Source organism: Peromyscus maniculatus, chromosome X (genome assembly GCF_049852395.1).
Source record: "Peromyscus maniculatus bairdii isolate BWxNUB_F1_BW_parent chromosome X, HU_Pman_BW_mat_3.1, whole genome shotgun sequence".
NCBI lineage: Eukaryota > Metazoa > Chordata > Mammalia > Rodentia > Cricetidae > Peromyscus > Peromyscus maniculatus.
Genome location: NC_134875.1, coordinates 32,099,296 through 32,114,633, shown reverse-complemented (window position 1 = coordinate 32,114,633; position 15,338 = coordinate 32,099,296). Strand labels below are relative to the sequence as shown.

The window sequence follows — 15,338 nt, the reverse complement described above, 5'->3', positions numbered from 1 at the left end:
CAGAACTGAAAGTTGCTTTGTTATTGTGCTGCCCTTTTAAGAGTGAGATCTGTCTGCTCTGCAGGGCATATGTGAGCTTATGTTTATTGGGGTGATGCATAATGAGTTGCTGTTTGCACTCATCAAAGCTCTAGTCAGTCCTAACTCTTAATAGAATGAAGTGGTACCACAATCAGTTGGCTAGAGCTTCATGTTCCAGAGTCTTAGCCTCCTCAAGTCCTCTAGGACATCTTGGAATGGGAACAGACATAAAACACTGTATGCAAGAGCATGGTTGTTGTAGCAGTTGAAGTAAGAAGACTTAAATTCATGAGTAGATTCAGTGAAAATGTTTGAGTGATATTACAGAGGTATGGAATATCTAATAAAGAGAGGGGGAAATAAACAGCAAAGATGAAACGCATTTGTATGCTTTACTCTCTACAGCTCATTTCTTTCTTTTCTTTTTCTTTCTTTCTTTTTTATACCATATTTACAATGATAACTGGTTATCAAAGTGGTCAGATAAAATTGATTGTAATTTTTTCTTTGCTTATAATGTGACATTGTGCCATTATCATCTAGCCATGCATTCTGCTTACATGAAAAAAAATTCAGGGAGCATCATTCTGGTATTTCTGAGATGAACTGCTAAGCTCCCTCTCTTTCATTGGCATTGGCTGTGCTGCTGTATTGAAAAGGTCACTGTGGGTGCAAAGTACGAGAAAAGAAAGCTTATGTAGTAAAAGGAGTCAATTTCCCCAAAGCAGCATGAAACCTGTTCCTCCCAACTCAGCATATGTAGCTTCTATTTACTATATATGCCTTTTCTTGATTCAATTTATCACCTTTGATTGCTGGGAGATTAAATCTCCACAAGCGTAGCTACATACTAATATGATGAACTTTAAAATGTTATTTTCCTTTCTTTATCACCAATGATTATCATTTAAAGTTGTTATGAAGGCCTAGTGACAGAGGTTTTAGTAAAATTGAAAGTATATGAACTTACTGAAAATCATGTACAAATAAGCTATGTTTTTAATGTGGTTTCTCAGATTGATTAATTTATGCAATTGAATTGTTCTACTTTCTTGTAAACATACATTCACATTTTGCAGACTTGCTCACCTGCAAAGTGAAGGGTGCTAGTATTTTATGTTATAAAGGTTTTAATAAGAATGATCTCAGTAAATTTGCCTTTTAAGCTCCATTTTTTTTACAGGCCATTGTATATCACCTTCCTGTTTAAAAACAGTGGAAATTGGTTCCACAACAATCTCAAAGGCCAAAAGTATTTAAATCTCAATAATTAAAAAATTCATATTCTATTTAAAATATTTTAAGTTAAGTTGTTCTTAGACATTTTTATACATGCATTTAACGGATTCTAGTTACTCTTACTCAATTTCCCTCCTACATCCCCTTCCCTATAAGTCTCTTTCTCGCATTTATGGCTTTTGTTTTGTTTTATTATCCATTGTATTTAGCCAGGGCTGAGTGACTATGTTTTGGAACTGTCCATAGGTGCCTGATGCACTCACTTGTGGGAACACAACTGAAGACAATGACTGTCTCTGCCCCAGAGTATACCAGTAGCCAGTAGTTAAGCAGGGAGTAGGGCCCATGAGCCCCTCTCTGGTTCATGTTTTACTGATGATAGTCCTATTATTCTACTGGCCCAGTGGACGCAACCACAGCTGCTGAGAGATAATGATTCCAATGGCTATGTCATGCTCAGAATATAGCATTTCATAGCCCTTCTCCCTGTCTTCTGGCTTTTACATTTTTTTTCCATTCCTTTTTCATGATATTCCCTCGTCTTACAGGAAGGTGGTATGACTATCCTGTTTAGGACTCAGTATTCAACTGTCACTCATTCTTAGTACCTTGAGCAGCTGTGGATCTCTGTATTCATCATCATTCAGTGCAAAGAGGCTTCTCTGATTAAGACTGAGAGTTGTATTCATCTATGGGTATGAACCTAAATATTAGAGAGAAGTTTGGGGCATGACAATTCACCTAAACAACAGCAGGAAGTTCCTCCCCAAGGACATCTTCAGTCATGGACTTTTGACTGAGTTTGCCATATCAGTCACAAATACGCTATGGAATGTGGAGATCATTTTCCTCCATAAGTCATGTCATTATTGTACAAGTTGCACACTGTCTGTTTCCAAATTTATATTTTTATTTTCACTTATGTATATGTGTGTCTGTGTGTGGGTATATAAAACTTGTGCAGGTGCCCACAGCAGATTCCTGGAACTGAAGTTACAGGAAGTTGTGAACAACTTGATGCAGCTGCTGTGAACAGAGCTCCAGTCCTCTGCAAGAGCTGTACCTGTTCTTAAACCCCCGAGCCATCTGTTCAGCCCATCACTTGGTATATCACGCCTAGCAGGTTAGTGTGGAGTTCATAGTGCTCCCAGATGGTTAAGACCATTGATGCCCTTACTCCCCCAGTAGCCTACAGAGTACTTTCAGGGATTATGAGTGGTAACTAGCAGGGTAGAAGCTTCCAGCTCAGTTCTGGCTTGATTCCTCTAAATCTTGAGAGGACGATGTGTGATGTCTTCAGTTATAAGACCCTATTTTTGAAGCTGAAAAAATATAAAGCTCATTGCCATTTGTGAAACATGGTTACCTTAATTTGTGAACAGTTTGAAGATGTTATAAGACTTAATAATATATGAAATCACTTTATCTAAAGAAAGTTTCACCAGCTTGGTTGGATATGGTAAGGTTTTTTTTTGTTGTTGTTATTGATAGTTGTTTTTTTTTTAAAGAAACATGTATATCTTCTAAAAACTATTTTTATCTGGATTAAAGCCATGACATGGATTTGTCTTTGCATTTTAGGTCTGCCTTTCAACCAGGATTGTAGATATCGTGCAACAGTTTTTTTTTCCATGTCCTTTCTTCCCTTTTCCTGACTTCTGTGTTACTTTCATGCTGACCTCTTTGGCATTTGTAAGCACTGCATGGAACTGGAACCTTGTTAGGTGCTGAGAATAAAAAGATGAAACAATACCGATTTCCACTCTCAAAGGATTAAGATTAGTTGGTGAGATAGAAGTAAAAAAAAAAACTGATTACAGGTCTGGAGAGATGGCTCAGTAGGTAAAATGCCTGCATTCTTGAATACCTAAGTCTGAACCCCTAGCCCCATGTAAAGTCTCAGTACTTGTAAAATGCAGAGATAGGATGACCTTTTGGGCTCACTGGTCAGACAGTTTAGCCACATCTATAAATAAGCTAGTAAGAATAGAAGTGGTCTTTGTATAAGTCTGAAAGCATATAAAGAACTCCACAATTGGGGATGGAGGGTGGATAAAAAGAAAGGGCTGCAATGCAGTAAATGATCTCTCTGGTGTTTGAAATTGCATGCTTCTACTACTCTTCACCAACACCAAATGGACAGGGGCATAAGTTGCCAAGCGAGAGAGGGAGCAACATGGACCTTAGCTTCAGAGAATCATAGATTTTTGTTATGTCTGTATGGTAGGTCCCTGGAAGATTTTTAAAAAATTGTCTTTACTTTGCCTGTCCAACTCAGAGCATTCTCAGGGTCAAGGGAGCATCCTACAGGAGCAAGGCTTTTAAAAGCCCATGCATAAAGCACATATTTGAAAGGGCCACACACATGCCCTAATACTGTACACATGCTCAGGAAAGGCCGGCACTAAGTTACTCTTCTTTGACTCTCATGTCCCAAGATGCAGTGTTGTGGGACGGTCTATATGTCAAATTGCTCTGATTGGTCAATAAATAAAACACTGGTTGGCCAGTGGCCAGGCAGGAAGTAGGTGGGACAAGGAGAGAGGAGAATTCTGGGAAGCAGAAGGCTGAGGCAGAGAGACACTGCAGCCACCGCCATGACCAGCAGCATGTGAAGACGCCGGTAAGCCACCAGCCACGTGGCAAGGCATAGATTTATGGAAATGGATTAATTTAAGCTATAAGAACAGTTAGCAAGAAGCCTGCCACGGCCATACAGTTTGTAAGCAATATAAGTCTCTGTGTTTACTTGGTTGGGTCTGAGCGGCTGTGGGACTGGCGGGTGACAAAGATTTGTCTTGACTGTGGGCAAAGCCGGAAAACTCTAGCTACAATGCAGGAAGTAATTAATTAATGAGATGGGTGTGGTGGTTTGAATGAGAATGGCTCCCATAGGCTCATGTATTTGAATGCTTGGTTTGTGGAACAATTGGGAAAGATTGGGAGGTATGGCCTTGTTGGAGGAGGTGTGTCACTGGGATTAGCTTGAGGGTTCAAAAGATTCATGCTATATCCAATGTTACCCTCTCTGCCTAATGGTGGTGGATCAAGATGTGAGCTCTTAGCTGTTCCTGCCACCGTATCTTTGCTCAATTATCATGGACTCTAACCCTTTGAAATAACAAGTCCAATGTTAATGCTTCCTTTTACATGTTGTTTTGCTCATAGCAATAGAAAAGTAACTATGTACTCAGACCCAAGGAAAGTTGAAGCCTTGGTTCTTTTTTTTTTTTTAAAGATTTATTTATTTATTATGTATACAGTGTTCTGCCTGCATGCATCCCTGCAGGCCAGAAGAGGGCGCCAGATCTCATTACAGATGGAAGTGAGCCACCATGTGGTTGCTGGGAATTGAACTCAGAACGTTTGGAAGAGTAGCCAGTGCTCTTAACCTCTGAGCCATATCTCCAGCCCCCGGCCTTGGTTCTTGAGATGTGAAAAAATGCACATTCACTCAGGACTTCACTCACTCCCTGCAGTTTGTTTCTTTGTCTCAATATAGTAGATCGTCATTTTTTCATCTCCCTCTATTTTGTTGGTGATATTTCCACTGAGTTTTTTGTTTCACTGGGCTTTGTCTTCTAAGGTTTCCATTGTTTTAGAACCTGTATCTCCTTGCTGAATATCTTACCTAAGTTGCTTTTTAAAAATTCATGTCTTGAACTAACCTCCTTGAACTAACCTCTTTATTTCATCATGTTTATTGAAATCTTTTTTCTACATTGAAAATATATTAGTTTACATGGAATTAGGTTTCATTGTGGCATTTTTCAAACAAAGTTTGTTTTAATTGTTTCTCGTTCTCCTCATCCTTTTCCCTCCCTTGTGCTTTTCCAGCTCCAATAGACTCCTCTCTGCTTTCATGACAAGGTGATCTTTTGTCCTTTTTCCATTTTCTTACTATCTCTTGTTTCCCTCCAGTAGTCTCCTATCTAGTTTCATAGCCATTTCATGCCACCATATTTGCATACATATAAACATTAGACGTTCTGATCTGCATGAGTGAGAGCATGTGATTTTTGTCATTCAGAGTCTGGGATCTCTTTGATCACTTTTTAGTATAAACTTTCTGAATTAGTTGTCTGCTATTTTAGTCATTTCAATAAATTTGGATTTGCTTTTTGAAGGGTTGTGAATCTTAAGAGGAGTCATATGTTTTTCTTTTCATACTTCTTTTGTGTTTAAGATTTTTGTCTGTCAGGATACATACCTCTTTCAGTTTTATATGGAAGTCTTCTTAATGAGCACCCTGTTCTTGAGGGCTAAATCACCAATACCACTCAGAGAAGAGTAAATAATAACACTCAAACATACCACATATAGAAACAATAAAAACGAGATAACTTCTCTACCACCTACAAACATAGATACAAATAGGGCAAATGTGACGTAGAATAAACTATGAAGTTAAAATGAGTTAAGGTTATATTGGGCTACCTATGAAGTTGTTGCACCAGAATTTGTTTCAACATACTCAGCATCCTGCATATTCAGAGGCCCTTGTAGCTGTGGTTGAAAGATGCATGGCTAATGATTCAGTGGGCAGTAATCTTGGCCCCATCCATGTGATAGTGGTTTGGCAAGCATGCACAATTCAGTGTTATAGGATCATAGTGGCTTCTACCTACAATTCAAAAGAAATTCTGGGAGGCCAGGCAATATGTGCAAAGGAATGGGCCCTACAAGCAGACCTCGAAGAGATTATGTGTGAAACTGTGAGAGTGAAATGCTGGCCATGTGGAATATCTGCCAAGGAAAACTGCAGGCAGAACATGGAACCAGTGTCAGAGATATGCTAGTGGAGTGCAACCATCAAAGCCACACTGGTGGGACTTCCCAAGAAGTCCTTTGGAGTTTATAGTATGTTAAAAGGCTTAATTGAAAGCCAGATTTCCTAAACCTTTTCCATTAAACCAACTCATTTTTTTCCTCAAGAATTTTTTTCACAACCTGGGTAGATATATAAAATAGTTATACAAAAATCAAACATTTACTGATAATAAATTATAGAGAAATGTGTTTAAAAACACTCCTTTGGTAGACATATAGATTGATCATTTATTAAAGGTGAAAACAAATTTACATAGTAATGAAATGCATATAATTGATTATTTTTACATGAAGAGTTAAATCTTGGTTGAATAGTTGATAATGTAGAATATAGAACATCTTCAACATTTTTCAGAGTTAATCAGTAGTTTTATTTTATAACCATCAATGATGAGACCACAACTGCACATAAATAGAGTACAAAATGACAGAAATATATTTAGGGTTATTTAAAAAATTATTGGAAATTTTATCCTAATCTCAAGCCAAAATTCAAAGAGTAATTATTTTTATGAAACTCAGAAACTCAAACAGCAATTTGCAAAAGCAAACACTGTAACACAATATAATTCTATGATAATTTAATACATGTTGAGCAATGATGTAAGGAAAATATTAAAATTCTTAGTTTTCCACAATTTGATCATTATATTTTTATAGGAAAAGAAAATTTTCATGTTTATTAAAAAAAAAGAACAACACTGAAATAATATAAAGTAGTCTCAAACATGCTTTAAAAATAGCCATTTAAAAATAGGCTTAACAGACAACGTAAAACAAATATTTTTCTCAGAAGCACACGAGAGAGGCTCCAGGAAGGACCAGATGTTGGGATTACAGCTGTGCACCACCACCTTTGGCTTGGTGGAAGGCCATAACAAATGAGCGTTCAGGGGTTTCATGGCTCAGTGACTTGATATTCTTCCTGACAGACATTCTGAGTTTGTCTGCTCAGGATGAAGAAGGAAATTCGCAGCTGTCAGGGCTGACCTTTTGGAAGGATTGAAGCAGTAACTTAGTAAAGAGTCTAAGATGGGACTGCAGTGCTGGCTAGGGGTAAAGCTGTTGCTGCCAAGACTGATGACCTGAGTTCCACCCTCAGGATTCACATGGTAGAAAGAGAACTGACGACAGCAAGTTGTCCCGTGACCTCCACAAGTGTCTAAACACACACACACATTTAAAAAAGAGTGTAAGAGGTGAATTAAAAAAAATATCCTACAGGGCTACCATAAGGCCATGTTCATGAAAGTAGATAATGTACTTGGAGCGTCTTCCTTCTTTACCACTGACTACACTCTTCACTTTCCCTCTCTTATTAGTTCTCTTTGTTCTCCAGTTCTGCTTTTACTTTCATGTCATCTGTATATATGTGATCTCGTGGATATATATAGAAGTTAGGACCTACAAATGAGAGAAAAATTGTTATTAACATATTTGTATGGGGCTAGAAAGCTGGCTCACCAAATAAAGGCAGTCACCATGCAAGCCTATGGCCTGAATCTGGGTTTGAGAACCCATGTAAAGGTGGAAGGAGAGAACCAACCCCACCAAATTGTTTTTTGACCACCATGTGTGCCCACTCGTACACATCACACGTACAGGCACACAAGTACTACTAATAAAATTAGAAAAAATAAAAATACATATCTGAAAACATGCATATAAGTAACAATATGGACCAAGAAGGTTATATTTAGGAATATATATACAGATATGCATGCTCTAATAACTAATGAAAAAAGAGGCCATGAATTTGAAAGAGAGTAGGACTGAGGCAGTATATGGGAGGCTTTGGATAGAGGAATGGAGAAATGTAATTACATTATAATATCAAAAATTAAACAACAGAAACAACAACAACAACAAAATGTATCTATGTGAGACCAGCTTACTTCATTCACTAACTATAATTATTAGTATAATATAATTGTTTTTGATGTAGGGTTTCACTCTAAATAGCTCAAGCTGCCCTCGAACCCTTTGTACTTTCTGCCTAAACCTCTAGAATGCTGGGATTGCAGATGTCAGTCACAAAGCCCAATTTAAAAGCACACCAAGTATCAACTATGTGTCGGACCAGAAGCTTTCAATATTCTTACCACACTGGGTATAGAACCCAGAGCCTTGAGCTATCTAATCAAGGGCAAGCTCTCCACTACAGGATTCAGAACAGCAAAACCCAAACCATAATAAAACAGCGAAAGAGTCAGAGCTGAGATGTGAGCAGCCCTTATGCACTCATATTCAACACTAACTCTTGGCTATGAATTCTTTCCATCATCTTGGCTGTTTTCTTTCCCAAGTTTCTGTTAAACAAGCCACTGGCTGGTGGCTGATTCCTGTCCCTGCAAATGCCACCTTACTTGCGCTCCCAGTATGTGGCGCTGTACCAAGGGGCGTGCCTTCCAGGGGGCGTGCCTTCCAGGGGCGTGTCTTACAGGGGGCGTGACTTCTAGGGGGCGTGTCTTCTAGGGGGCGTGTCTTCTAGGGGGCGTGTCTTCTAGGCACCTGCCTCTCTCTGTGATGTTCACGCGTTCTGTCCTACGTCAGTGCTGCTCTGTCAGCGTTGCTGCCTTGCCGCCATTACTGCGTTTGCCGTTGTCCTCGTCCTCGTCCTCGATGTTGTCGGGAGGCTGAGGTAGTGAGAGGATTGGCTTTGATTTTTGTGAGACTGGGCAAAGACCAGTCTAGGACTGAGCCAGTGGGAAGAGGGGAACAGATTGATGGCACAGCCTGTATCTGTGACCTTTGTTTGACAGTGACAGAAGTGTGTCAGGTGCTAGAGTGAATAGGCCTCATTGACCATGGCGGTGGACTTGGGGGACCACTCCAGTGGCTTTCGCCACAGTGAAGTGATTAGATTTATTAACAATGAAATCCTCATGAATGGAGGTGGGCCTGAATTCTACTCGGCTTTCCGCATGCGGCCCTGGAATGAAATAGAAGACCAGCTTTGCGCCATTCTGATTGACCCTCAGGTGCCACGTTCTTTCAAAAGGGCCTGCACCTGGAGTGCCTTGGCCCTGAGCGTGCGAGTAGGTGAGAGGCAGCGTGAGCAGCAGGCTTATATGGTAGGGTTGCCACAAAATACAATGGGGCAGTACCCCTTGGCTCCAAGAGCCCCAGTCTCAGAGCTGTGGCAGCTGCGTCAACAGCGAGAGGAGGCAGTCACCCAATTGCTTTCCACTCAAGCTGCCCTACAGCAGGCCATGAGGGAATGTGATACGTTGCGCAGGAGGCTGTACCATGCTGAAAGGTCTGCGCAGATGGCTATGATGGGTCAAGATATGGTGCCGAGAGCTCAAACCCAACAGCTTGGTGCTTCAATGGTGCCCCTGAATCCAGATCATGCAAGAGTTATGGGTGCAATGGGTGGGTACGACAGGCACTATTTGGAGGCACAGGCATCAGCTGCAACAAATGTTTTTTATATGCCGGGAAGCACAAGTTCCTGGCCCCTGGCCATGCAACCCTCTGTGCCAGTTCCAATTCCATACCAATTCCCACAACATCCACAAATCCTAATGGGATCTCCATTTATGGTGCCCTTTTCACCTCCAGTAGTCATGGAAACAGAAGGTGTTGTAGTTCCAGTTCAGATGCCTCCTGTGTATCAATCAAGCCCATTTGCTGCACCATGCTCCCAGGATCCAGCTGGTCTACGGGACCAGAGGAGCTACATGGCTACTGAAGCTCCTCCAGTCATCCAGCGTTCTTTTCCTCCAGGAAACATCAGAGACTTCAGACAGGAGGGACGCCCAGAGAAGACGCAGGGGATAGATACCAGGGGAGACAATAGAAGCCACATTCAAGGGCAAGGTCCACGAAGAACCCAGGAGAGGGCTGCCTTAGTGGATACTGGAAATGATAATGAAAAAAAAGAAGAAAATGGAAAGAAAGAAGAGAACAGAGAGAAGGAAGTAACACCTGCAGTACCAGCAGAAGTAGCAGCAGCAGCAGCAGCATCAGATGGTGCAGAAGAAAAAGGAGAAGAAAAAACAGCAGTAGCAGCAGCCGCTGCCGCAGCAGCAGCATACAGTAATACTGTAGACAGCCTGCAGAGTCTCCAGGACCTACATCTTCCTGAGGAAGGGGAGCTCCATAGCCAAAGCGAAAAATGCCCCCAGGCAACACCTCTGCCTCCCTTGGGCTCGAGGAGAAGTCAAATCAAAAAAGGTGTGAGGGAGGTCCAGCCAACCCATGTGTGGGAGAGCTGGAGCCAAGTGGTGAGAGACAGTCCAAAGAAACAACAGCCTCAGCTGCGGAAGAAGGACAGGAAACCACAAATGGGAGCAGCTTCCGAATCCCAGCCTGCCTCAGCGTCGAGGTCTGGCCAAGGTCTAAAGCTGTGAATTTTTCCTTGCTCCAAGTCTGCTCTAAGTGCAGAGTTTATGTGGCAGCTGAGGTGGAGGACAAACACACTGATTGCAGAAGGTAAGTAAAGGAAACCAGTCTCCTAACAACTCCTTCCCCATCAAAAATAATGTGCTTTACAGACAAATAAAATAACCTTTTAGTGCTCTACAAAAATATATAAAAATATTTATTTATTTATTTATTTATTTATTTATTTATTTATTTATTTATTTATTTATTTATTTATTTATTTATTTTTGAGACAGAGTTTTTCTGTGTAACAGCCCTATCTGTCCTGGAACCCAAGTGCTGGAATTAAAGGGATGCACCACCATGGCCTGGCCTGCTTTTTTTTTTTAAACATTAAAAGCTATCTTTATTATACTGTTCAGTAAGGAAAAGAAAGTCAATGCTTTATATAGGTTGGTGTTGCTTTGTTTAAATAACAACTATAACATTTAAAATATGTATATTGTTTTTTCATTTATTTGGACAGAGAAGGGCTCCCTTTCAATACTGCATTCCTTAAGCCAGGATTTCTTCCTAATAGCATTTCCATTTTGCATTTTTTCAGGGGGTGAATTCCTGATTGCTGTTCCCGATGAAATGACACTCTGAAGTAAAGAAGATGAAATTATAAAACCCTTTTTTTTTTTTTTAAATTCTCGGCTTCTGTTTCCTTCTTAATTTCCTTTTTCTGAAAACACCACATATTGACTAGGAACACTCAAAATTATAATCTGCATTGAATTTTGGAAATAGAACTCTTTCTTGAACATACTGTTTTTCTTTTGTTTGCTTCTCTAAAGTTTATAGGTTAAAGCAGTGTTTAGATATCACATCTCCACAAATTTGCTTATTGCTGAGGAAGCTGAACTTGCTCAATTCTGATACCACCCAAGAGCTGAAAGAAACATCTTAATTCTCACGGGCCCTGTAGTTCAGTGAGACCCCCACTAGCTAAAGCAAAGACAAGTTAAACGTAAGAGAAGAAAAGATTACTGACATCCATTGTGGGGTCACTGAAGAACAAACTAGTTTTGTTGGAATTTACTTCTTCACTGGGGTGATGGGCTAGCTTAAAAGACTTTTGGAGAGTGTGATGTTAAATTCTATATGATAAATTTGATATATTTCATGAAACAGTCATTTAGAGACTTTCATAAGTGAATCTGAGTAAACAAACCATTCATTTACATGCTCTCATGCAAAGTGAGATAAACTACCAGGAAGGAGCCAGGGGTGGGCTTTAGCTTTGTCTCCAGTCTGAACTAAAGCAGTCACTTAGTTCTTTGAATTATTCTGCATTAACCACATTCTACCTTTTCAGATTTTCTTTTTCTTTTGCTTCTACTAACAAACAATAAAGAGTGTCAACTTTCATGATGTGTCTTTTGTGTGGTTTGTATTTTGGGGAGGGTTGGCTCAGATGGTAGCATCTCAAATCATCATCTTCCATCCTATTGAAGTGTAGGATAGTCAATGTTAGCTACTATTGGAGGACCCTTCCTCTTCTGGTGAAGATCCAGGAATCCGAGGCACTTCTGTGAAGCTTTTGGGGGTGGGGTGGTGAGTGGAAGGGACAAATGGTGAAAAGGTGGAGTGGGTGGTTCTGCCTAAGTTGGAGCCCTGGTACAGGGAGTCTGGTCCTGCTCTGTACCAAGAATCTCTGTAGTGTTATTTCCTTGGGGTTCCCTAATATCCCATAAACAGAAATTCTCTTTCTGCCTGTGGTGGTTTGAAAGATAATGGCCCCCAAGGGAGTGGATCTATTAGGAGGTGTGGCTTTGTTAAAGTAGGTGTGGCCTTGTTGGAGGAAGTGTGTCACTGTGGAGGCAGGCTTTGAGGTTTCATATATGCTCAAGATACCACCCAGTGTCTCAGGCCAATTCCTGTTGCCTGCACAAGATGTAGAAATCTCAGCTACTTCTCCAGCACCATGTCTGCCTGCACACTACCATATTCCCAGCCCCCATGCTCCCCATCATAATGATAATGGACTAAACCTCTGAAACTGTAAGCTGCCACCTCAATTAAATGTTTCCTTTATAAGAGTTGTCATGATCATGGTGTCTCTTCATAGCAATAGAAACCCTAACATTGCCTTTCTGCTCTTCAAGGCATTGTTACTAGTCTCCTACCCATAATCCTATAAAGGTGCCTCTACTGCACTCCACAATCTCTTCATGCCCACAAAACCAGTACCATGTGGGGAACTGACACATTATATGCCAAGTTCTGTTGATATGTAGTTTTGGTTCTCTTTGGACTATAAACTTCAGAGTGCTAACATGGAGGAAATACTTCCTTGAAGACTTCAAGTTGACACTCAACTAGTACAGGCAATTTTTATCATAACCATTTGTGCTTATAGCACCATGGAATTTTAGGAATATTGGCACAAATGGGACTTGGGAATGTACCAGCAAAGTTTTATAGATCAGTAGTTCTTTCTAGATCTAAGAATAATTGTTTTTTAAGGCTTCAAAAGAGATTGCTGTTCATTATCAAGCGTTTAGACCTCTATGAAAACAATTACTCTATTCATACTTTTTGTATATTTTTATTTATTTGTATGGTGTTTGAAGTCTAACTTTCAAAGCAACTTGAACCACTGAGGCCTTCAGATTACTACCTTCTTGGATAGGTACATAAAAAAGAGTTGTATATTTTGTTTGTGTTCTGACAAATAAAGCTTGCCTGGAGATCAGAGGGCAGAGCTAGCCACTAGTTAACTACAGAGGCCAGGCAGTGGTGGCACACACCATTAATCCCAGTACTTGGGAGGAGGAAGCAGGAAGATCAGGAGTTCAAAGCCACCCTGTGCTATACGAGATTGAATCAGTCTAAAAGAGAACCAGAGCCAGGCGGTGGTGGATCACACCTTTAATCTCAGCACTAGGGAGGTGGAGACAGGATCTTGGCACCCCATTCAGTCTGAGGATTCATAGAGACAGGGTCTCCCCCGCCCCCATTCGATTTAGGGATTCCTAGAAGGAAGTTCCTGGTGGCTGCCTGCTCTGATTCTCTGATAGTTTAGCTTTATTTGTCAGATCACAAACAAAATATCATACAACAGAAAGTAACTGGTTTCTTGGGAAAGAACCTGGGTATAAGACAAATTGCTAAACGGTCTTATTAATAAAAAACCTGGAGCCAGATATTTTGTTAAATTCTGAAAGAACAGAGAAGCAGAACAAGCCACAGCCAACCTCACCTCGACAATTCCTCATCCGATTCTGTTTCCACAAATTCTCAGACTGAAAGTCTCTGATTCCTCACCCACTAAAAAGCTTCTAAACTTAAAAGCCTCCAGTTCCTGGTCCTCATGCCTTATATACTTTTCTGGGATTAAAGCCGTGCTTTCCCAAGCAAGACATGAGATCTCAAATTCTAGGATTAAAGGTGTGTGCCACCACTGTTTGGCCTCTATGTCTGGCTCTGTTTCCAGTGTGGCCTTGAACTCACAGAAATCCATATGGATCTCTGCCTCCGGAATGCTAGGATTAAGGGTATGTGCCACCACTGTCTGGCCTCTATGTCTAATCTAGTGGCTATTCTATTCTCTGACCCCAGATAAGTTTTACTAGGGTACACAATATATTGGGGGACACAATATATCCCCACACCTGGGCTTTAGAATCAGACAGACATGAGTTGAGATACTTGCTCTATTTCTAGCCATGTTCTGTCACAGAAATTATTGAATTTCTCTGATCCCCAATGCACTGGCTAATTTTATGTCACCTTGACATGGGCTAGAGTCATCTGAGAGGAGGAAACCTCAATTAAGAAAATGCCTTTGTAAGCTTGGGTTATAGGCAAGCCTCTAAGGCATTTTCTTAATTATTGATTGATTAAAGAGTATATACTGATGACATGACTGCTCCTTGATATGGTAAAGGGGAAGGTTTTTATTGCAGATATAAGAAAGACAGCCAGAGGCATCTAAAATAGTCCAGAGCAGAGAGAGAAAGTGAACACGGCAAGCAGCTTGGTTATGGCCAGGGCTGTCTGCAAGAGAGGAGAGGACAGCAGGGGAGAGAGAATTGAGAGAACATAATGAGAGAAACTAAGCCAAGAGTAGAGCTGAGGTGTGTGTGTGTGTGTGTGTGTGTGTGTGTGTGTGTGTGTGTGTGTGTGTGTGAGAGAGAGAGAGAGAGAGAGAGAGAGAGAGAGAGAGATCAGCTTTTCAGATGGGAAGTTAGAGTTTCATTAAAAAAATGATATCTCACCCGGAAATAAGGGGTGCAGAAAGATAACTCAGTTACTATCTGAAAGTAAGTGGGCTAATGAGGCAAGAAAAGATACAGGAAGATTTATTTATGAGTAGCTCGGGAATGGTATGTGAGGAGTTGTTTCTGCAAACAAGAATGAGGCAGACCATTTGATAAACATCAGTAAATGATCATGTCAAAGATGTCAATGACAAAAATGGCATGCCCTTGGAATCAAATCAGATGTCACACTCTGTAGAAGGTTCTCTGTATATAGGGAAGGAAAGAATAATGCTAGCCAGATGTTAGGTACTGTGTTTGGATCTATATGCACTAAGAAGAAAATGGCATCAACCCTGTCTCCTAGGGTTTCACAAGCTCATAGCAAAACTCTCTTAAGCATCTGCTAGGTTCCAGGCAAACTGGACAAAATCTCGTTTATATTCACAGAAAAAGGTAAGCAAAAGTGCCAAAGGCTTGCCTTCATTTGATCTAGAAAAGGAGACTGGTTAATAAAACTTTATCTGTGTAGGAATTTCTTACTTGGATAGAAGATAACCTAGATTATTTATTTTCCATTTAAAAAATTTTTTTCTATGGTTGCCCAGGCTGGATCTACATTTCTGGGCTTAATGAATTTTCCCAAATTGCTGGACTACAGTTATATGCCAT

General features: G+C 40.5%; 1 protein-coding gene across 1 annotated transcript; it reads left to right on the top strand.

Moving 5' to 3' along the window:
* Positions 1 to 8,653: 8,653 nt before the first annotated feature.
* LOC121825798 (testis-expressed protein 13D-like) lies at positions 8,654 to 11,832 on the top strand. Its single transcript, XM_042269424.2, has 2 exons — positions 8,654 to 10,527; positions 11,024 to 11,832. Exon 1 carries the CDS (start codon positions 8,898 to 8,900, stop codon positions 10,443 to 10,445), a length of 1,548 nt encoding a protein of 515 aa, XP_042125358.1. The 5' UTR covers positions 8,654 to 8,897; the 3' UTR covers positions 10,446 to 10,527; positions 11,024 to 11,832.
* The last annotated feature ends 3,506 nt before the right edge of the window (positions 11,833 to 15,338 follow it).

Coding starts and splice junctions, on each gene's coding strand:
- LOC121825798 (XM_042269424.2), top strand. CDS start 8,898: ATGGCGGTGGACTTGGGGGACCACTCCAGTGGCTTTCGCCACAGTGAA.